We start from the raw sequence: 24,503 nt of genomic DNA, 5'->3' as shown, positions 1-24,503 counted from the left end.
GGTCAGCATTTCAACAATTAATGGTTTTAACTACTTGGGTGAGCACTTGGCAGATAAGCGCTCCTGTAAAAAAGGGGTCTAAATTACTGTTTTGGCTTGCAAAGCCCCCCCATGGTGCAACATAATAGGTGGGCTGAATGTGTCATGATGACCGTGGTGGGGGGTTTCCCAGAGAGAAAAAAGCTGATGGAAAGATGAGGAGGAAGGAGGAAGAAGGGGGGCTAATTTCTTTCGCTTCCTGGCAGTAAGAACAGAGGAGGGCAACTGAGCAGAACCAGACAGCTCTCGTGATCACTACAGTACACAGACGACCAAACTGGGCTAGCTTCACAAGTCACACTTTAGAGGAGAGTTTAGCAGTTGTCTGGATGGTGCAAAACTTTGCACCATCCAGACAACGTCTATAAAACTTATAGACAGTGTTTAACAATCATTTCTGTGCTCTTAAGACAATGCAAAAGCTATTTAATTTGCTGACATTAAGTAAAATTGGAGAGTTGTGATGTAAAGAAAATAAGAGCCATAAGTGACACCTATGCTAAAAACAGATTTTATCTCACTACTTGTGTGGTTTAGGTCCGACTTTTCTCAAGTTTTCTGGTTTTATTAGTAAAAGTGTGGTATTATGTGTAGTAAGTGTGGTATTTTCACCTGCATTACATAATCCAAGCTCCATAGTAGGTTTAAATATGTGTTTTTCCTTTTTTGTTTTTGTTTTTAGAGTACATCCAGGTGACCTGTAATTACAGACTATTTGCAATGTAGTTACAGGAAAAACAAAACATTTGTGCTATCCACATTAGCTGTGACATCAGATAATTAAAAAGCTACTCCTGCAACAGCGAAATCTAAATGTTATAGTTTGCGTAATAACATCAACTGTCTCGGTTTTAAGGTTTCTAAGTGACTGAAATGATTAATCAAACATTTGAATCGTTCATGGCCAACCCCAAACTGTTCCCAGCATTTCTTTGTGATGCTCTGATTCAAATGCTCCGCAAGGGCATAAGCACACAATCGCTTTCTGAAAAACCGTTGTACATTTTGGTAAGTAGACAATACTCGCTCAAGGTCTACCTTCCTACCTGCTTTCCTGCTGCTTCAAGTGTTTTGCATTCATCATCTGGTGATGTCAAAAGCTTCAGGGCTTCTCAACCCTCTCGGCCAAATGGTGACGCATTGCTCTTGACCCTGCAGATGAAAATGGAACGCAGTTTCAGCAACATAATGTGTTTGGTGGCAGCAGAGTTCGCTCAGAGGTGTTTGCACAACCTTTCAGCCGTTTCAAAAATAAAGCTTATGAGATTTAATAATTATGTAACAAAATAATACACACACACATTTCACAGTGTGTCCCATCCCTGGGTTTGGGCTTTGGTTTTTCTTTGTGTGGATATAGTTTTCTTTTTTGGAGTTATTTATGTTTATATGTCTGGTTATATCGTGTTCATTTTATTGTTTTCAGGTGTTGTCAGATTAGCTTGATCCTGTATACCGAGTATAAAAAATAAAATAAGTTAATTCAGCTGACAGAAATTGCCAGCTTCATTTTGAAAGGACAATATAATTACTTTTAATACCACTGTAGGGTTAGGGTCATGCATCAATAATCTGGAGTCTATTTTTATGCAACAATGTCACATAAAGATTCATATTTTTAAGATCACTTGTTTATTTTGAAAGCCCAACTTACACCCCCCATTAAGATTTGAACCTGTTTAAAAAGCGAATCTTTTAGTAATCTTGTGTGTAATTAACTCAAGTAACAAAAACATAATTAGTCATGAACTCAGAGTTATTCTTAGCAGGTTTTATCACACAACCTATGCATAAGTCGTGTGTTATTCAGGGACGCACTGGATAAATTACCTTAATCAAAGCCAACTGAATGTATCTTTGAGATATTTTGGACCATATTGTTATGTGTGTTATTCATCATCCAATGAGTCATGATTGAAATTAGCATACTAAATGAAAGAAATACTGTGAATTATCTTCATTTTGCCCATGAGTTGTAGAAGTGGGTGTGTAACCTTGAAACATCAGATAAACTCCATCCGTTGCTGCAGCATCTCCTCTGGCTTTGTGTCGCCACACTGAGTGCTGACCTGTTTCTTGCGCCGTCGTCAGTGTGCGTTATAATATGTAACAACACACGACAGGCAAACGGGAAAGTCCAACGTGTGCCGCAACCAATTACACATCGCCCAGAAAAATCTTGTAGACTCAGCAGCCGCGGATGACAGCGTTTTTATCTCCTTTGTGTGTAGAGCCGGTGACAGTGTTTGATTTCATTTTGAACATCTTTCCTCACAGAGGTTGTCTCCTACAGCTGCGTCCTTATTTATCTGTTCCTTGCTTGCGTCTTCCTATTTGCAGAGGTATATTCGTGTCTCCTGTGTCAGTCCAGGGAAACTTTAATCCCCATCCTTCATGGTGTTCTCTGTGAAACGGGCCTTCTCTTGTCTGTGCACTTCCAACTCGACACCTTACCAGGAAACTTAGTCTGTCTTTTTGTCTTTGCTCCAGGTTTGACGGTTTGACGCTCCTCTGCATAAACTGCAGAACATCTCAGGCCAAAACATATTTACAGCACAAGTGCATCTCAATGAGTAGAACGATTTATCTGAATTAGTTCACATTAGGCACATAAACGTTTAAATTAACAAGCCACCTTTTTCAGTTGCTTCTTAACACAATCAGTGTCTTATTCTATTACATGATAGCAATTAAATTCATGAAGCCATCCAGACGCAGGCAAGAAGACTTGCAGGAGTCCAAACATAAAAAAAATAAATAGATTAAGTCATTTTGAACTGGTGGCTGGCTAATTGAGTATTTCAAAAACTGCTGGGATTTGGTTAATGTACACTCATCTCTCATGTTTACAGAGAATGGTCCAAAATAGAATAAAATCTAGAGAGCAGCAGATATGAGGAGAGAAATGCCTTAATTATGTTGGAGAAGACTGCGCAGTCATTTGAGACAACAACAGGGAATATTAGTGACAAAAGTAGAGAAAATAAATAACCATATTCAGATTGGTTTAAGTTTCTGAGATGGTTGTTATTCTTGTCACCATTTGTTTCAGCAGCTGCACTCAAGTTACTGTTCATCATGCCTCATGGACCATCTGAGTTATATTCTGGCCCAAAAATCCATGGTTAAGTCCTTGCAGGATGAATTCTTCCTCTGTCTGCAATGTTTTTCTCAAGAACAAGGTCCATCTGACTGGATAAAACTAGTTTAAGCTCTCAGTCTTTACTAAAACTCTCAAATCCCCCTGAAACTCAGATGTTTGTGTAAGACCTCTTTGTTTACAATTATTTTGGCCATCTTTCAACCTCCTATGTCATCAGGTGAAGTGGAAGTTCACTATGCAGAGATGTCAGATGTTTTTGTTTCTTGCCTTAATTTCATTATGTTATGTCATAATTTTGGCATCCGGTTGCATTAAAAAATAATAATAATTTTACAGCGATTGAAAAGGAAATTCATCTCTGACCATTTAGTTTAAGAAATTCACTGGCATTTAGTGAATATATATATTTATTTAATATATGTATTTACCAACATAGTACCCAAAAAGCATCAAATTTCCACCGATTCAGTGTTTGGGAAGTGTTTCTACTTTCTGCGTTATCCATGCAGGTAACCTACAGTAAAATATTTTGACTTTATTTGTTTTGGTTTGCACAACGAGCCACTGCTGATTTTCTCAGTCATAGTTCTGGCAAGAATGTAAAACTACTTTCACCCCTATGCGAGAACATATTAAACATGAGAAACCTCGTCTTATGTTGATTTAACTTTTAATGAAGTCTTGGTGAGACTTTGTGTGTCTTCCAGTGACAGAGAGCAGCTTTGATGGTAACCAGCGCAGTGGCCCTGAGGGGCAGAGAGGTCCCCTCTGCTTTATTTCACCGCCTCCCCTGACTGGGAATTATGTACACACTTTGATATGTGTGTGCAGAAAAAGGTAAGTCCTCCTCTCAGGGCGTTTTTGCCTAATACGTCCATGCAGTGCTGGCTGGAGAGCTGTGTGCAGAGGCACAAAGATCAGGGCTATTCTGGTCCCGCCAGCCTGCCCAGTGCTGATAGGAAAGGATTAATGAGGCGGGGCACTCATCGCTTGTAATTAGAAACAACACTAAAACTATTTTTGAGCTTGTTCCTAAGGAGAGACCCTGACCCCTAGGCTACCCCCCACAAACACCCTCAATACCTCGCTAGCCATGAGGTAACGGACGTCTGCAAAGGTGGGGTAAATATAGTCTCATAACTGGAGCAGCTATGTGACACATGGCTGAATGGAGGCAAGTGTTGATAATTAACAACTTTGGCTGCCTACGCTACATGCTCAAATGTCAAAATGCTCACAGGCTCGATCTTAAAATAAACGCTGCAATGTCTTTATTGTTGTGAAGTCTGATATTTCTGGGAGAGTCTGATTCTGGTTACTGCATTTGAGCCAAAAACACAACAACGCTTGTTGTTGCTTTTAAATGTCAATGTAGAAGTATTAATTGGGATCAATTAAAAAACAGCCTATGATTGAAGTTTTACATTTTTTTAAATCTTTTTTGTTAGTGTCCCATTAATTATATATTAGAAACACTAATGTTCTTCTGTAGCACACCTACTTGTCCTGCGTAACTTTTTTATTGGATATCGTTTTTGCTTACTGAGGTAAAAAAAAATTAAAATAAAAAATTTGTAAAAAAAAAATTCAGTCTTGGCAAAGCAAGCTGTAAGGAAAGAAGCGGGAACTGCCTTGAAAACAGGCCTCCAGGACACCAAACCAAATTTGAAGCTTCCGTCTTTATTTCAAAGCTCACAAGTAGGGAATACAAAATTACAGTGCTTGAGTTGCAACAGTTCAAGGAGGAGAGATGACAGACCAGTTGAGGAATTTTGAGCAAGTCATGCAAAAAGGTGTGGGAGAAGGCCTCCAGTATAGTAGCACCCTTTGTGGAAAAAAAAATAAACCCATTTCTCAGTAAGTCAGTGCAAAAATAGTAATGAATATATGCATACAAAGAAAATAGATATATTTATATATATATATATATGTATTCATATACTGTAAATACTTGACTGTAGACTACAGACACAGAGAAATATACAGTGACTCTTAAGAGCAAAGCCCAAATCTACCAGAGCGTCCAAGCCCAAAGCAGAAACTCTTGAACAAGTCCGAGTCGTAAAGAGGCCGCGCTGAATGTGACGGCTTGATATCGTCCTAATTCAGAACCTTGTTTCCAAATGAATGGGAGCAGATGCCTTTTTGGAGCCGTCAGTCAGGATCTGACCTCCACAGAAAGAAAGACGAAAAGCACCATTACGACCCTCAGAGAGCAGAAGCACACAGCATGCTTCGTCTCCAATAAGGGAGGAAAGTCAGATTTTTCAGTCAGAGAGATCAATTAAAAAATTTTTAAAAAAAGAGCCGTTTGCTACTGAAAGTTGCAGGAGCCAGCAGGTTCAATGAAAACATCCTTATATCTTGTCTTGTATCAGCTCAGACATTTTGTTTGCCATCTTTCTTTTTTTTTTTAAGTACAGATGCATAAGATGCATGTCTTCTAAATGGTTACTAGCATATATGGTGTTTATAAACTCCGATTCATCGTGGAGCACCAGTAGACAAGTGACGACACCAACAAAAACAAGACAGATGTACTTATTTTTTCCCTTTTACAAAGAAAATCCAAATCTCACAACTGTTAGCTGGAAACGTCCTGTGACGATTTCATTTTGCATAGCATGATTTTTCAAATATGAGGAATTATTTTTTTGTTGCAGATCTCTGTCTTAAAGCCATCTTGAACAGACATTGCGTACATACTTGTACAATCTTTCTTCCTGCTCACAAACAACAGATGATCTTTTCTAAACTATTGGATTCAATTGGATATAATGGATGATGCTGTGGGTGGATTGCAAAACAGATGATGGTTTTGGCACCTTGTCAAAGTTATTGTTAGCCCTGTGCTTCATTTTATGCCTTGCTATGGACGACAGACAGACATAAACAGAGTCGGGACAGTGTACGAAGAGGCTGCTTCAGTTCAGCTTTGGATTCACTCTAAAATTAATTTTTTTCTCTCTCTCTCTCTCTCTCACTTAAGAGGAAAAACTACTCCTGATGTTTTGGAAAGCTTGGGCCTGAACAGAAAGGCTTCACACAACTCTGATCATAACTGTTTAAATGCTTGTTTTTTAAAACAATACACACAGATTCCTTAAAAACATGTATAAAGTTTGTGCTCTGCTTTATACAGTTGTTTAAAATGGCATAAAGTTGACCATTTAAAGTACTCTCATTTGTGTCACAAGCCTGTAATGTAATCTTGAATCAATAACTCAAAAAAACCCAAAAGAAATAGAGCACGAAAGAAACTTTGGTTAGACTATACACTGGCATTTAATCTCCCACCATGGATGTCGATTTCATTTGAAAAAGTTTTCTATAGTTTTCAACAGACCAGCTCTAATATGGTGGATTCAAACATCTTCTGCATGTCTGCACTATTTGAAGGAAATATAGTAAATTAGCAAAACTATCTAAGCAGTGTGGAGTAAAGCAGTTTTCTGCAAAGTGGATAACCAGTAATTCAGTATATTTTTCTTTGCTCACAATAAATTGTTCTAATGATTTGGTGACCCTAAGATGGCAATCTTTTCTAGCTTTGGAGATTTTTATTGTTTTTATACCTCCGTTGCCTCGCTGAGTGTAGCTGCAAGACAAACCTTGTCCTGCTTTATTCCTTACAGCTTCAGTCGTTTTACATTTTTTATTGTTGTTCTCTTTGGCCGGGAGCAATTGCCTTGTTCCTGACACAAAAACACATATATGCCTTTCTTCAGTAGCATCTTCTCTCATCTTTCCCCTTTTGAGTGGCAAACATAAATCTATGTCATATCTATACACCTCTGAAGCAGAAAGTTGTGGACTTAAAAATTAAAGTTCCTAGAAATTCTGATCAACTTACAAAATGAGAAAAAGCTTCATCAAAAGGGCATTACTGACTTTTATTCAACTGGAATATTTATGGCTACCATTTGCTGTTGCAACTGAGTTTGTGATTACACCAATTTTGAATTTTTCCCTGCACAATAAAAGCACTAAAATTAAAAGCTCTGTTCTTTTAAATCATTTATGTAGTGGTATTTTGCCACCACCACATAAAAGGAGTTTGTCATATTTATAAATGATTACAAGGAGAACAAAATGTGGAAGGTTCTGTGCATGTTTAATATGGATCAAATGTGAGCGGGAGAAAAATAGAAAATGTTTTATGTTTACCCCAAGTTCTGTTTAATATTAAATTGATGCTATTTCTAAAAAAAAAAAAAAAAAAAACGTGCCACCACTAGTAGCTCAAAGTTACAATAAAATCTTCTGAATTTTTTGATGTCGCTTTTAATTTATCTTCCTTGATCAGAAACATTGGCTCTACAAATTACCAAACTAAATTAGCATAATAAATATGAATAAGATGGGGTTTTCTTCTAATATGACCTCAAGATGCAAAATGCAAACCAGAAAACCAAAAAGAAAATCTGAAAATTATATTTTCTAAAATTATATTCCCTTATGTGAATTTCGCTCAGTTATTAGTGCTTTTTGTTTATACATGCCATCTTTTTCAACGCAGATGAATTAAGGCATCAATAGAGGCACTGAAGCAGCACGCAGCAGCAGCAGGCAGCAGGCGGCTCAAAACGAATCCTCCCAAAGGTTACGCCGCTCTGCTGCACCACTGCTGTCACGATAAACTGAACTCCACAACAGGACATTTGTGTTTATTTGAAGCACACACCTCAACGTTGCTACCGTAGAACTTGGCTGAGTAGCTGGGAACGCGGGGCATTGCCAAGAATATTGGATGCGAGTGGACAGAGACGGTGTACGGTGAGGTGCAGTGCAACAGAGCCGGCTAATGGATGAAGTGGAGCAAAAACAAACAGAGGAGACAGAAGCAGGCAGTGAAAATCCTCCCTTGTGTTACATTAAACATCAGCAGTAGCCCTGTTTTACAATATTCCCCGATTATTTCAGCGCTCTCTCTCTCTTCTTCTTCTCCACCAGCAGCCATGCATAAAAAGATCTCTTATGGCTGTCTGGTAGTATGCGTATTGCTAAAAATATACGCGGACGCACGAATGGCAAAACCAACACGCTGAAGCGAGCACACGAAATATGAAGTTATGCTTCAGCAAACAAAATCCCATAAGCTGCACTTAAAGTAAAACCTTTTTTTTTCTTCTTCTTCTTCTTCTCTGGTTCTTGCACAGATCAGCGCCAAATCTTACAGCATTACTGTATGCACCATAAACACATATACAGTAGAGCTGAACAGTTGTTACATTAAAATCAAAATGGTTCTTCAGCAAAGAGCTGGAAATGTTTTTCTTGATCGTTACCAATATATACACATATAAGATCAAGGTTGCATTCAGCGGAAATTATTGCACAGTAAGCCTTTGTTGGCTTGTCATGGTCATCCCCTTAAAATCCCAGTATAAAAATAGAACAACAAGATTAACACGCCAAACAAGTCCTTATCTTTTATCTTTTATTATTTTCTATATTTAGACAGGCACTACTGTGGCAAACCCTGCCTGAGTCTGCAAACTGTGTGCCTCAGTCCCTTTTTATAAGTAACTGCGCCAAAGCACAATTGATTTTCTTTCTTCCTCCTTCTCCACCTGATTCGCCGCCTCCTCCTGACTTCGCCGTCTCTCATCATCAGCAAAGAGGTCGCGATCTCAAGAGACTCCAAGACGAAGTCGAGGAGGTTCTTAAAAAAAACACACACCGGCTCCCTTTGTCACCTCAACCGGTTCGCACAGCAGCAAGAGTGACCGCAAAGAGCGTTGGTTCGAGCGGCTCGTCTAGACGACGGTTTCCACACCAATCAGCTTCGGCGTGAGGATCCGTGGCGTTATTCCGTTGTTGAGGTCCTCCTCAAACTCCAGCAGCTGGCCCATGAAGTTGAGGTTCGGCGAGATGATGGGCCTTTTGCTTTTCACAAACTTGTAGGCGTCGGTCATGGTCATCCAGCTGTGCTTCATCAGGTAGGCGATCACGATGGTGGCAGATCGCGACACGCCTGCCTGGCAGTGGATCAGAAGGCCCATTCCTGCTTGGTGTGCTTCCTCTGCAGAAAGGAAGGAGAAGAAAATCTAAATATGGAAACACAGGCGGTTTATTCTCAAAGAGGAAGTTCAGTCATTCTGCTTGATAACACGTTACAACTTCCTTTATGGCTATGCGTAAGATAAGGGCCTTTTATCAAATGTCAACTCTTTCCCCATTGATAAGAATATGAATCTAGAGAACTGCTTCTCTTTACTGTTCTTTAGTCACATTTTGAAGTTCTGCTTTGAGAGTGACCACTGGCAAAATAAAAAAACTTCCTCTGTTTTGACCTTTATAGAAATAATTGTATGCTTAACACTGAATAACAAAAAAACAAAATTAAAAACTTACATATTTAGGGAACAAAACATTTGTCTTGTACATAAACCATCAGTTTGCTTTTTCATCTACAGTAAAGATAAATAATCATCAAAATGCTCAAACTACATGTGTCACTTAATGTATTTTCACCCTATTTCCGTTTATTTTGGTTCTAATCCCCATTTGGGCCAGTTACTGTAAGTCTTATGAAGTATATTTATGATCCCCATCAAATCGGGTAAGCAGGAAATATTCATTTGGTGAGTACAAATGTATGCAAAGTCGATACAAATCTCTCACTGAAAACAATTTGTCTTATAGAAAATAAAAATGCAAAATGATAAAAAAAAAAAAAAAACTACAAATATAAAGCAGAAGAAAGGAGAGATGTATTTTTACATGGATGTCTTCTGGTTAACTGCATACTTATGCTTTTGATCCAAAACTGATTGTGTGAAGAGGTTTTTTTTCATACATTAAAAATATTTAAAACTATATTTTATACCACAATACAATATTTTTTATTAAAGGAGCTGTCAAGCAGCTTGTACTGTGCCAACTGTAGTTATAAAACTGTTAACTTGATATAAGTTTTTTTTTTTTTTAGATTCTACATCTTCCTGTTTATTAACAGCCAAATTGGTATAAACTGGATTTAAAAACATAGTTTAGACTTCTTCCAGACAGCAACAGGTGGGGGAGGGGCAGAGCTGTGTAACTTGATATCCCATATACCTAAAGAACACTTAAAAAAAAAAAAAAACTGTTTTAAAACGTTGGTATTTAAAACTTTGGTATACCGGCTCATGCTTGATTCTCTATAGTTCACCTATTCTAAAAGCAATAATACGTTTTGAGTAATTACATTAAAATTTGTGTTGTTTTATATTTTTAAAGATGTGCTCTGGATTCAGTTAGTCTCCATGTTATTCTCAAATTCTCCAAACTACGAAAGCTGATCAACACATGATCAGCTTTCATCTACGGCTTCTTTTTCTTCAAGCTAAAGGACATAACGTATTCAGGTTTATTTTTTATTTTCACACAGGAAGTAGCATAGTAAACAAAGACTTCTGTTGACACAACTGCTGCTGCGCTTATTTATTCTAGTCTGTTAATGGAGAAGTACCTGATTTTCAGTGACATTTCAAATGTTACAGCATTGAATTGCTGGAAATCACCTCATATCAAAACAACTGGAGGCGTTTCTCGTGATCACAAATAAAACAGAAAGCTTTAAGTTCCTTACTGACTACAATTCAAATGCCAAAGAAATTGGCCTGCTTTCTGTGACTATTTTTAATTCTATTCTGTTCATGCCCTCATACTAATTTTATTACAATTGATTGTAATATTGATTAGGGAACTAGTTAATTAAAAAGGAAACACGTTTTATTTTAGAGAAGTAAAATAAAAATCTGTTAGAGATGCAATCATATGCACTGGCTTCCTCCAAGACCTACTTCTGTAATGTGACACCAGAGAGAGAGAGTAGCCAGAGTTTTCTCTGCTGCTCCTGTAATTGCACACTGATGGTCAGCTGGCTGAAAGAAGCCTACTACTCCTTATTTACAGGAGAGACAATTTAAACTCTTCGAATATATTTTAATTCACAAAGAGAACAGGTATGGAAATTTTAAATCTTATGAAAGTAACATTCTGTGTTAATTAAGTAAATGCAATTTGAAAATAAATAGAATTATATCTAAAACAACTTTGTTTCAAATGTATTGTGATTTTTTCCACAACAGGTAATGATACTGTGAAAACATTTAGACCTAAATAAACTGTGGAGCATGAATGAAAGAAACACTTTCTGACGCAACAGGGAGCATTTACCAGATAATTCTTTGTGTCAACACAAACTGCGCTATTGATCCTCTGTAAACACAAAAAAATTAGTACTGCTGCAACTAATGAATCATCTCTGTGGCTCTGATGTAAATTATGCATTTGGAGTGATTTATTATTTAGCACCTCGGTGATATAAAGATGCTTGGTAACTAACGTGAAAACAGGATTTTATTTTTGAGGAAAACAGACTAACAGGGGTGTTTTAGAGAGATTCAGGTAGTTTAAACAAAAGTTTGCAATTTTTAGCTATTTACATCTGAGATAAAGTGCATGATAAGATGACAAAATGTCGGGCTTCTGACCTTTTTGGATTGACACGTCCTACAACAGCATTGTTCAATCGGGGGTGACCTTTCAGATATGTAAGAGCTATTATCAGTTCCACCACCGCATAGCTGTCATGCTATTTACTTTAAAATGTGACACACAATCCAGTATCTTAATAAATACTTAGAAAAGACCAACAAGACCCAAATATGTCTACAAAATGTGTCTCAGGCAAGGATGTGCTGTGTTGTTTTCATAAAAAGTAACAATTAAATGCTAGATTAAAGTCACAGCAGCTATATACAGCAGTGTGTAGGAGTGTGTGGCTAAAAGCACAATCCAGTGATGATTCACAACTTTTTCACCTCACAACCTTCTTTTTAACCTTTAGTTCTTTCCATTTTTTAAAAAAGTAGGAGCAACAAAAAAGTCATTTTTTGTTTCTGCACCCTCCCGGGTGTGCTTCTACTTAATCTGTGAATGTAAGCGGTTTAGTTTTTCAGTTTTAAGAACTTCCTACCGATGAACTCAAACGCCTCCTCGAAGTACTGCCGCAGGTTCTGCTTGTTGCTGTCGGTGGCGGGCAGGCGCTTGTAGTTGAACAGGCCAGTGTCGTAGTGGTAGAGAGGCAGGTGGGTGGTCACGTTGAGGATGTAGCCGATGTTCATGCGCTGCAGCAGGTGGAGGTCCTGAGCGTCGTGCTCGTTCCCCAGGTAGAGGAAGGGCAGGATTGGGGTCAGCTCTGCGTTCTCGATGTCCGGCGTAGAGGGCAGGGAGTGAGGTAGAGGCCCCGTCAGGCCGGCAGACGCGCCCGTTTCCAAACCCTCGTGGAGGTGCAGCGAGTGCTCGCACAGGTTTTCGTGGCTCTGCCTGAAGCAGCTAAGGCCTCCTGAAAACACAGAAAGCAATGCACCTTTTTAACACTTGCTTGAAATTACTACAACTGGTTGACGCAAACACATATAAGCACAGCAGTGCAGCAGATTATAAAAATCAGATACCTCTAACCCCAAAATTATTGAAGTTAGGCTTATGTTCAAATAAAAATAGTGTTAAAAAATCAACATGTATTTATTGACTTAGGCATACTACTGGCAAAAACAGAAATGTGAAAATAATAGAAGACCAAAGGTGAGCAGATGGTTCTCAATGCTATCTTCGACTTTCCCTTCAACATAATTTCTATCAAATTTGGAAGCTTTTATTTTTTTACATAAAAGGGGCAGACATTGGGGGAGGATGCTCTACACCCTCAGCAGGGTTCTGGAGGGTTCATGGGAGTTCGCCCAACCGGTCTACATGTGTTTTGTGGACTTGGAGAAGGCATTTGACCGTGTCCCTCGGGGAGCCCTGTGGGGGGTCCTCCGGGTGTATGGGGTACCGGGCCCTTTGATACGGGCTGTCAGGTCCCTGTGACCGGTGTCAGAGTCCGGTCTGCATTGCCGGCAGTAAGTCGGGCTCGTTTCCAGTGAGAGTTGGACTCCGCCAGGGCTGCCCTTTGTCACCGATTCTGTTCATCACTTTCATGGACAGAATTTCTAGGAGCAGTCAAGGGATCCATTTTGGTGGCCTTAGGATCGCATCTCTGCTTTTTGCGGATGATGTGGTCCTATTGGCTTCATCAGGCCGTCAAGCGGGCGCTGTACCGGTCTGCCATGGTGAAGAGAGAGCTGAGCCAAAAAGCGAAGCTCTCGATTTACCGGTCGATCTACGTTCCCACCCTCATCTGTGGTCATGAGCTTTGGGTCATGACTGAAAGAACAAGATCGAGAATACAAGCGGCTGAAATGGATTTTCTCCGTAGGGTGGCTGGGCTCTCCCTTAGAGAGAGAAGCTCAGTCATCCGGGAGGGACTCAGAGTAGAGCCGCTGCTCCTTCACATCGAGAGGAGCCAGTTGAGGTGGCTTGGGCATCTGGTCAGGAAGCCTCCTGGCTTAATGTTTAATATTAGAGAATATTGAATTAATTAATGGAAATTAAAGTTAAAAAGTGAATTGCCAACTTAGGATGTAAATTAATTTGTAAAAAGTAGGAGGGGAGGTTAGCGTGGGGTTTTGATTTAATATAATTTTTTTGCTTGGTTTTTTTGCTTATATAATTTTTGCTTGTTTTTAAGACATGTAAGAGCATGATGTTTTAGTTTGTTATATTGCAAAGAACTTAAATAAAAGTATTGGAAAAAAAAATGAAATCACTACATTTTTCCAATATAAAAGCAATGGAGAAAATAATAGAATGTTTATCTAAAATAAACATTCATTTATTTTAGATTTAATTCAGCAAGATTTTGTCTGATATTAAAAAACACAATAGATTTTCCCCATATATTTTCGATTTGTAGAAGCTTTACTTTATTTCTAAAAACCAAAAAAAGAACAATATTAGCTTCCCCAAAATGTAAAACTTGGATTTTATTTTGCTTTCATAAACCAAATGTCATGTCAGATAACCTTTTCATTTAAATGTATTATGACCATCATACTGATTTTTTTTTCAGCCTTTTCTTTATCTAAGCGAAGTCTCATAGTTTGAGCAATGTATTGAGCCAACACAGCATGGGTTGAAGGTTTAATTCCCCCAAGAAGAGTCTAAAGCTAAAAATACTTAGTCTGACCAACACATGGCTCAGGTTACGATTAACACTACTAAACTTTGCAAGCATACTGTATCTGATAAAATCCAACTTTGAAGCTGTAAAACTACGCACATTTTTATTTGGTTCTAATTTGAATGTCTCAATTCGGATTTTAACGTAAATTCTGAATTATTTTTACAGTTAGCTTACCTTAACTTAACAGGGAAACAGGCACACTCAGGGTTAAACACACTTCTGGGCACGTGCACTTCTCCAAAGAACTGGCTTGCACCTGTTTGCAACAGCGATGCCACAGGCCAAAGTTTCCCTTTGGCACTGTGGGGAGGGGGTCCAAGTATCAGTTTGAGTATTGTTCACAATGTGAGGGCTGACATCATGCCATGTGAGGTCATCTAAAACATCTAAAACCACTTCCCCAAGGGTGGGAAGCAGGTGGGAGTCTCCACTGAAAGTTGTTGTTTTCATGAAACAGGTTGTTAAACATTAACAAAGACATTAGCCTAAACACACGGCCAATCCCACACAGTCATATGGAAATAATTACATTTTGGTGAAGAGAGGGAAGTGATCACAGGAGATGTGACCAAACTAAAGTGACTTTAGAGAACAGGGAATTTTTACTTAGACTGAAAGTATTTCCTCATTTGTTTCATTTTTAGAGTCTGAGCAGCCACAAAGCCACAAGTTTCAATTATCCTTACGAAATTAATGCGGCCTGCTTATTGTTTGTCTTTATCAAAACAACAAAGAACATCCTTATGAAAAATTTAATTTTTAGAATTAAAGTAAAATAATAATACAGCAGGCGACAAAAAATTATCTAATTGAGTGACAATAGGTTTTTTTCAGAAAAAAACACATTTAGGAGTCACACTAAAATTAATATAGTATTATGCTTAATCCTGTATAGTTAAATAAGCAGCTTTGGTATTGGTATTTTGGTATTTTCTTACATTATGTCCTCCTTGGTCATCTTCCACTTCAGATTTTAAATAATCCAATTAGCAACTTAACTAGTTTGTATATGTACAAATATTTTTAAGTCACTTGCATGTTATTTATTAGTTCGCATATGGTTTTAGCACAATATGTAAATAATGAGATCAAAATTAAATAAGTAGTAGTATAAATAATCATTGCAATATTTTTTTAAGTTTTAAGTTGTCTTAACTGTTTCCTTGTTTTGTCTGAGGTCTCTAATCATAAGTGAAAGTAAAACAATATAGGTTTCAGGTACTTTCCTAACAGCTTATTGTGTTTCAGCAAGAGGTAATTCTCGTTTTTACTTATTTATACAATATAACATTCATCATAACTTTATTTATTTCTCATTGTCCACAAATGCTCCCAAAGAGAACTCTTAGAAGACGACAGCAAAAACTTTTGGTAAAATAAAACAGACGATCTACAAAAACACTATTTTTAGTAATTCTGGTAAAAATGTGCAGAAAAATGTATTGTGTATTTGGGGCAAAAAGAGAGCACTTTATTGAACGTAGAGTGGCAGATTAATGTTCTTGCCCAGCGTGCCATGCACACATGAACCACCATTGGCACCAATGATTTTAATTTTATTTTTATATAAATGTGGCATTACGCCAGAGGAAAAAAAGGAGGAATTATAATGGTTTTTTTACACATCTTTAGTGTGTCAGTAAATATCAACAGTATATGCATATTTCAAACTGTAAACATCGATGGAAACACTGTTGATGTAGAAAATCCTGACTTTAATTTTTGTTGATGGCCACCAGCCTTATTATAGCTAGAAAGTTGAAGAGCAATCCATGATCTCTGGGGATCAACCATTTTAACCTCAAACTTATTTAAAGCCCAAGTTTATTTTCGTTTCCTCTAAACAAGTTAACCACGTGTAACAGCAACACCCATGTATCATCTATGTTATATCTGAAGCATGACAGCTGCATGTTTTGTTTTTATCAAAAGTAACAGAAAATCCAGCTGAGACCAGATTATTCAGAAATATCCGCTGACAAGGAATGAAACCTCTCAAGCATCACCATCTCACTGAGTACTGAAAACTCGAGACGTGCTTCTGCCTCTTGGCTGAGCCAGCAGCGTCTTGGTTCCTGTCTAACCGTTTCTGCCTCTCACTGATCACCTGCTGTTTCTGAAGCTCAGCGACATCCTCCCAAAACAAGCAATGAGCTGTTTATGGCTATTAAAGAAGGATTCAACATAATCTATATCTGCTTTTAGCTGCAGGAGGAAAGGAAGCAGCCATGTTTACCTGTAAATCCTGACTATAATTTGGTAGTAACACAGCAAATAATGGGCTGTGTGTAAATAAATCAGCAGGCCGTGTGTTTTCAAACAGAAAAACTACTTATTGTCACAATCTTTTGGTGAAATATAAGTCATTTCCTTGCACTGTGTTAGCCTAGGATGTAATAAAACTGTAAATGGAAAGAAATGTCATAAAAAAAGAGGCTGTAAGATGACTAGATGAATTTAAACCAGATGAAGAAAAAGTAAGACGGTCCGCCTGTTCCTCCCACTGAGCCGAGCTTCTGACAGACACCAGCGCAAGATGAGAAACTGGAGAGGAGCCTCGTTTCATCAAAGTCCACAGACGGACCGGAGGGGGGAGGAACAGGGGGAACAGGCATGAAGAGAAAGGATCAAGGTGCTCCGATCTAACAGCAACATGGTGACTGCGGGGCATTATAAAAAACACTCCCAGCCAAGCCTCCAACATGGCACACAGCTTCAAACACGCAGCACACCAAAGATAGAAAACATGGCAACAACCCAGAGACTGTCATCTCAACAGATTGCCTTATTTACTAACAGCTGCTTCTCACCTCATGCAAAATTTAATGTTTGCCATAAAGAAGAGACTAAAGAGGGTAGGCATGTGTTGATGTATGAAGAGGATGTAAACACTGAGCATTATGCATATGCAGGGTAAAATGTAGTTTCACAACTGCATTTTTTCCCCATCACACCATTCTTGTGGTTTAAAGTCCTTTTAATGAAATGAAAACGTAGCACTCAGTACGGTTTTCTGTAACTGTATGAAGTGAAAAGTAGTGCTGCACTCCCCCCTTTCCCACTTGCAAGAAAAACAAATTTGAGACATTTCCAGTAAAAAAACAAAACGTCATTGTTTAGATATTAAAGGTGCTCCAGTTAAAGCAGCAAACTGCATACTAATTACCCAAATTAACCATCTAATCTCTGCTTGTTGCACTTGTGTTATACTTTAAACACACACCAAAGTTGGAAAAAGTGGCAGCAAGCCAAAGATGACCATCTCACTAAATTGCCTATTTTACTAATAGCTAAAAGGCCTAATATTTGTCATATAGAAAGTGCCTGGTGAGGGCTGAAGTACGGTAATATCTGAGGGTGCTACCCATCACTTTTATTAATGCTGTACTGTGAGTTCATAAGAGATGAGTAGTAGTCTGTAAAGCAGCCAACTGCAGGCTAGTTACTGGAGTTAGAAGAAGAAAAGGTCAAATATTTTAAGAAAGAACTAAAAAGCTAATACTAAATACATTTGTAGGTTTTGCTTTAATCTATGTATTAGAAAGCATAAGAATAACCATAAATAATAAACATTTCAAATTGCATTATTATTACATTGTATCATTTTAGCAATCAGTTTGAAGTCATATTCACAATTTCTTAAAAAATTAACCATTTTATGTATGATTTCTGTTTTTGGTTGACAAAGCAATTTTTAACTGAATGCCAGAGAAAGTGGCAGAGGGATTTGGTTTTCTCTTCCTTCACCTGTTGCTACACACTGCCGTTCAACTGGTTAACAGAAGACTACTTCTGTGCTTTCAGAGAACGGCAACATTTTAGACGCCTAAGGTGTGGAAACTAAAGAACCCGCACCCACAAAACTTCAATGCTTTTTAAAAGGTAGTTGGCAAGTTGTTAGATCATGATAGATGTTATTGTTTCTGTGTGTTTCTGAGGAATTCAAGGTTATACCACTGGAATCGCATACTATCCAGTGCCTACGTGCTTAGCTTTGATTATTGGTTGAATGCCTACTGAATGTGGTATTATAATTTGCTATGAGTGTTGAGAGGAAGTACTGGGAAAGCAGAAAGATAAATGTCAGAAGTTACCAGACTTATTGTCACCATTTGCACCTCTACTCTTTACCCCAAAGCTTTCATATCCACGTATTTCTTCCAAAGCAGTTTACTCCTTTTGGAAGCAAACCAACGCCCAGGAAAGTGTGTTCCCTTTGTTGTGTCTTTCTTTTTTTATTATGTCTGACTTCTTGTTACCTTTGAGGACGATGGGGTCCTTGCCCTCCCTCCTCAGTGATTCCAGGACCACATGCAGAGGCTGCGCAGATGTTAGCCTGTTGGGGTCTGTGGTACTCTCGTCGTAAACCACAATCTCTTTGGAAAAAATGCCCTTAAAGGAGTCCTTCCCCTCGCGGCAGGAGATGAGGTCCAGCACAGTGATCTTGCCCTGTTGCAGCCGGCGCCGACTGATCTTGTCAGAGCAGTTGATATGCACAGCCCCGCGGATGTGGCTCTTGTTGTACTCCAAGAAGGGCCGGCAGTCAATGATGACGGGGACAGGCCCAATGGGGTGCCCCAGCGGGCAGCAGGTCATCCGCTTGGCCAGCTCATTGGGATGGATGACCCTCAGGGAGGCTAGGGGCTTCAGCTGGCTCTGGGTGAGGCTGGGGGTGCTGAGCGCTTCATGTTTGCCGACCATCGGCGTGGGCGGTCCGGCATAGCTGAGGTTGGGGCTGCTGGCGCTCACCTGGCTGTGGCCGAGGCTCTGGCTGTCCTTCTCATAGGTAGTCACAGAACAGCAGCTGGCACTGCTGCATCCACACGACAACGAGCGCGTGGAGCCCTTGGATGAGGGCATATACGTCACAAGATTGGCCGTCGCCCGGATCTTCACCACGGTGGTGCTGATGACTGTGTCGCTGCTGCTGCTGCTGGTGACTGAGTCCAGGTAGCTGGTGTCCAGGCGCAGTTGGAGTTCCTGAGGTCGGATAGGCCTTGGCAGCGCCACCACAATTCTGTCGTCGAGGGGAGATGGAGGCATGGGGAGGCCGAGGGCTGGACGTCTACGGAGAACTCAACAAGCCGCTCTGCGAAGGCAGGGACAAGCCACATGAAAGACTCTGACAACTCAACCACTTTACTGACAGATCAACATGCAAACTGCAATGTGAATAGTGGAGCCAAATATTAGCACTGTCAACACCTGCAGGTGCTACACCCAAATTAGAAGGAAAATTTAGGAGTGACTGACCACTAATAATAAACAGTGAGATCATCAGAGGGTGTCCTGTAACTAAATCACTGTGGGAGCAATTAATATGAATCATCCCTCAGATACTGTACATCACATATGTGTGTCATGTTGAATTTTTCATGCCAACTCTGCTCCGTCTGACCCAAACCTTTTAGAACAAGAGAAGAAAACACTGCATCAACGCCATGCTGCAGCTTTGTCTCTCACCCAAATAGAAAGTCAGGGTAGGCTATCAGAGGGAAAAAAAGGGATGGTAATTCATTTCTGATCAAAGGGGGTTTAAATAAGCATGTCCTCCTGGCATGTTATATAAAGACGCCCGCCTAGAGCTGTGCCTGTCCCGAGCATTGCCTGTGCAGGTTCAGCAGAAAAGAAGCAGTGATCATTCATGGCCAAATTCATTGAAGAAACCGGCAGGAGAACGTGCCGAGAATGTGATAAGGCAGAGATGAGGAGAGCTGCAGACTGAAGGAAATCCAATTTTACAGCAGCATGTGTAGGAAAAATAAAATATATTCTGATGCCGAGACTGAATTCTTCATTTTGTATTGTAACTTTGGTACAATAAAGAAATAAAAGCTTAATAAAACACGCTTCTGAAATAGTAAAAAAAAAAAAAAAGGCATAATAAAACACTCCTTTGATATTCAATTTCATTATTTATAATCGCTCTACGTCTGCTCGATTAAACAACAACTTGCGACACTGAGAACTTGTATTTTGCGCTTACCGGTGAGTGTCGGGCTCTGACTGTAGACTGATTTATTATCTCCCCCCGCTGACAGAGCTGCCTCCATTCAGTCCTTCCCAGCCTTGCTGTGGATCGGCAACATTTTTTTTTTTATTGGGACTTTTACCCTGCTCTCCTACATATAATATTGAAGGAAGTCTGCCAGAGATATTGACGAGACTGTGAGCCAATGCGCGTCTTCATTAATATGAAATGCGCTTTCTATGCGTACAGTGAGGTCCGGCCTTGCGGTGGGAGGGGCCTGCGGAGCTGCGTCCCTCCGTGGGGAGGAGGAAGAGGGACGGGGCGTGGGGCGGTGTGGCTTGAACTGCCTCCAGTCCCAGACACGAGGTAGCATGATGTCACTGGCAGCCAATCAAAGGACTCGCCTAGAAGCTTGAGAAAAAGAAAGCGGCGCGTTCAAGTGCGGCTCGTAAATCCCAAACCCACACCTCAATGGATTGTTACTGTCAGTAACAATTTCTTGTTTCCGCTGTGTTTGTATCTGAAAAGAAAGTGAAAGCAACTCAGATACTTTTCCATAAGTAATACTTATTTTTTATTAAATCATAGTCCCAAAAGCATTGTGTGACTGTTTTTTTAAGAAAAAAATTATATAGTCAAAAAATTTAATAGTCAAAAAGAATATATATAGGCCTATATATATATATATATACACATATATATATTATTTTTATAATCTATAAACTATAATATATATAAATTCCCTTCTCACCCACCGCGGGTGGTTCTTATCCTCTGAGCTCGGGTCCTCTACCAGAGGCCTGGGAGCTTGAGGGTTCTGCGCAGTATCTTGGCTGTGCCAAGGACTGCACATTTCTGGACTGAGATGTCTGATGTTGTTCCTGGGATCTGTTGTAGCCATTGGTCCAGTTTGGGGGTGACTGCCCCGAGGGCCCCGATGACCACAGGCACCACTGTGGTCTTCACCTTCCAGGCCTTCTCCAGTTCCTCCCTGAGGCCCTGGTATTTCTCTAGTTTCTCGTGCTCCTATATATATGTATATATATATGCTACTAACTCCATGCTACTAACAATGCATGGAGGGTTCCATCCCAAATCCAGCACCCTGAGACTGTACACGAGCCGCAAGGAAGGAGGCAGAGGACTAGTGAGTGTGAGAACCACAGTCCAGGACGAAACAACTAAGATCCATAAATACATCAGGGACAAAGCCTCAACAGACAATGTGCTCAGTGAATGTCTCAGACAACAGGGAACGGAGGTTGAGGTGCCAGAGATACCATCATGGGAGGACAAGCTCCTGCAGGGGATGTACCACCAGCAAATAACCCAAGTGGCCGATATCAGTAAATCCTACCAATGGCTGGAAAAAGCTGGACTCAAGGACAGCACAGAGGCCCTCATCCTGGCTGCCCAGGAACAGGCCCTAAACACCAGAGCAATAGAGGCCCAGATATACCACACCAGACAAGACCCAAGGTGTAGGTTGTGCAAGGAGGCCCCTGAGACAGTCCAGCACATAACAGCAGGGTGCAAGATACTGGCAGGGAAAGCGTACATGGAACGACATAACCAAGTTGCAGGCATAGTGTACAGAAACATCTGTGCAGAATATGGACTGGAAACCCCGAGATCAAAGTGGGAAACACCCCCAAAGGTGGCGGAGAACGCCAGAGCTAAGATCCTGTGGGACTTCCAGATCCAGACAGACAAAATAGTAATGGCGAACCAACCAGACATTGTCGTAGTGGATAAACAACAGAGGAAAGCCGTTGTGGTAGATGTAGCAATACCAAACGACTGCAACATCAGGAAAAAGGAGCACGAGAAACTAGAGAAATACCAGGGCCTCAGGGAGGAACTGGAGAGGGCCTGGAAGGTGAAGACCACAGTGGTGCCTGTGGTTATCGGGGCCCTCGGGGCAGTCACCCCCAAACTGGACCAATGGCTACAACAGATCCCAGGAACAACATCAGACATCTCAGTCCAAAAATGTGTAGTCCTTGGCACAGCCAAGATACTGCGCAGAACCCTCAAGCTCCCAGGCCTCTGGTAGAGGACCCGAGCTCAGAGGATAAGAACCACCCGCGGTGGGTGAGAAGGGAATTTTTATATATATAGTGACGTGCGGTCAGGGGAGGCAGGTGCGGCAGAGCCTCACCTGTCATCATGGCAAAATAATATATAATAATAAGATCATTTATATTGCTATTTTCAACCAGTGGTTTGTACTATACAGTACATATTTTAAATTTAGCTTAACCTATTCTGATTATTTTTCTTAAAAATCGCTGGATTTTCGCATTTTCCCATTCAAATGCTCAGAAGCTCAGCCGGTGAGGCAGCAGCGAGCTGAGCTTCACCTTCCATTGATCAACCTCTCACTAACTGCACTGGCTGCCATTCTATGAGAGCATGTTCCTCCTGTCTGTACGTCCACCAATAAAATGGTTAAAAAACATTTAATGTATGAACTGACTTTCCATAATTTAGCTTATGTATATAATGTACAGTGTTTTTTTTGTCACCAACTGTGTGTGTAACATGTTTCGTGTGCTGAGGAGCGATCATAAACGGCAGAGAACAGATTCGAGGTGAGGCAGGCAGTTCTCTTGCCTCATGGCAGGGGGCGCTCATGATCCCAGACATTGTGACTCCACAACTGCAGAGTAAGAGACAGTAACAGCGAGCTAGAAATACAGTTGCTCCGCTGATACAGAGAGCGAGAAAGAAGTGGTTTCGAGTTGCACTTTACCTGGTTTTTCCTTTGCTATGAAACACAGCACGAAATTAATAATATCTACATGTCCAAGTTTGATTGAGTTAACGGAATTATACTACGGCGGCAGCGCGGCTTAGCATCACATGTAGAAGAATAGTCTTTTTGCCCTCCAGCGTTGTACGCATGCGCGAAATTTCCTTTAAGGTTTAAGGTTCCTTAAACAATAACATACAGGGGGTCATTATTGGTAAATCTGATTATGATTAAGTTAGTACCTCACCAGCTATAAACCTCACCGCACGTAACCTGTATATATATATATATATATATATATATATATATATAAGTTAAAATATTATATTTAAGAGGAAAAAATGACTTAAGCTAATTTTCTTTTACCATCATTTTCCAGTTGACCACATAATGGCCAACCATGCCTAACATGACTTAATAACAGCTTCCTCTTCAACAATCTGACATAAACTCAAGATTCATGGAGTTCTCACCCTGATTTTTCTCACCTGCGTTAATTAATATAGATTTTTTTTTTTAACAAAACTTTGCTTTAAACCTCTTTAATGCTTTATTCCTGACCCTCAGGTTTCACTAGTGTTCTGTAACACACCTCTAAAACATTTACAGAGCAGCAGTTACACATATAGGTGGACTCTTTAATAACTGGGTGAATTGGTTTTATTTGTAGATTTTACTGTAAAGGGGACACATTTTATTTTATTTATAAATTATGACCTACCTTATGCTGGTCTATAATATAAAATTCTAATGAAAAACAGTGGGGTTTTGTGGCTGAAAAAAAGCAAAATATGTAGAAGTTCAGGTTATGTATACTTTTGCCAAGCACAATGAGTGTGATGTTTATTCTCCAGGCTTTTAAGGTAATGTAATACAGAAAAGAAATTGTTCCTGTTTCTCAGTACCCAGCCATTGTACCTCCTTTCTTTCCAGGCTGTGAAAAAAAAAGTTGGAAGTGATTTATAAACTGCCTTTTGGCTGTTCATACGTAAACCGCTAATTAGCTTAAATATACCTAGTCAGTGCAACTGGATCAGAAATTAGCTTGCAAAATGGAAACCACTAAGCTATAAATATTGTACGCACTCACTGGCGTCTACATTTAACGTTTTTATTTACAGACTCTTGTCTATGCAGCGTGATGGCTCATTCTTCCCCAGAAGTGTTAATCAGATGGTAGAATAGCTTCAAAAACCTCTGCCACACCCAACTATGCTTTTTTCAGACAGGGTATTTCCGTGCTGAACTTCTCAAAAGAAAAAAAAAAAAAAAAATCCAAGTTTTTCTGTAGTTTAAGAGGAAATGTAGACACCAAATGCAGGGATCGATTTTATCATGTGGACCATTTTTCTTACTCAACCAAATCAACCCTGGTCTCAACGGGACAGAAGAAACCTAAAATAATTATAAACTCTCTCTTATGGTGGTGAACCAGGCAACTTCAAACTGGGATGTCTTGGTTTCCAACTGTGCCTCAGAAGATTTATTTCATTTTCCCATTCGAATAGCTCTACTGAAGCCAACATTCACCTTTACAATGATATTATCCTGTATAATGTTATGTCATCACCCCTCT

General features: G+C 39.7%; 1 protein-coding gene across 1 annotated transcript; it reads right to left on the bottom strand.

The window, feature by feature from the left end:
* Positions 1-4,802: 4,802 nt before the first annotated feature.
* On the bottom strand, positions 4,803-20,383 carry dusp10 (dual specificity phosphatase 10). The gene is made up of 4 exons (XM_023347965.1): positions 20,188-20,383; positions 18,461-19,290; positions 12,111-12,479; positions 4,803-9,167 (listed from the first exon to the last, which is right to left on the bottom strand). The coding sequence occupies exons 2-4, from the start codon at positions 19,242-19,244 to the stop codon at positions 8,902-8,904; spliced, it is 1,419 nt and encodes a 472-aa protein (XP_023203733.1). The 5' UTR covers positions 19,245-19,290; positions 20,188-20,383; the 3' UTR covers positions 4,803-8,901.
* Positions 20,384-24,503: the final 4,120 nt, after the last annotated feature.

This window comes from Xiphophorus maculatus, chromosome 15 (genome assembly GCF_002775205.1).
Source record: "Xiphophorus maculatus strain JP 163 A chromosome 15, X_maculatus-5.0-male, whole genome shotgun sequence".
In the NCBI taxonomy this organism is placed as follows: Eukaryota; Metazoa; Chordata; class Actinopteri; order Cyprinodontiformes; family Poeciliidae; genus Xiphophorus; species Xiphophorus maculatus.
This window is presented reverse-complemented; position numbering and strand designations above follow the sequence as displayed.

Excerpts from the sequence above, each read along its gene's own strand:
- dusp10 (XM_023347965.1), bottom strand. The coding sequence starts at position 19,244 with ATGCCTCCATCTCCCCTCGACGACAGAATTGTGGTGGCGCTGCCAAGG. Across the intron at positions 12,480-18,460 it reads GGACCCCATCGTCCTCAAAG|GAGGCCTTAGCTGCTTCAGG; the intron begins GTAACAAGAAGT and ends CTGTGTTTTCAG. Across the intron at positions 9,168-12,110 it reads GGAGGCGTTTGAGTTCATCG|AGGAAGCACACCAAGCAGGA; the intron begins GTAGGAAGTTCT and ends TCCTTTCTGCAG.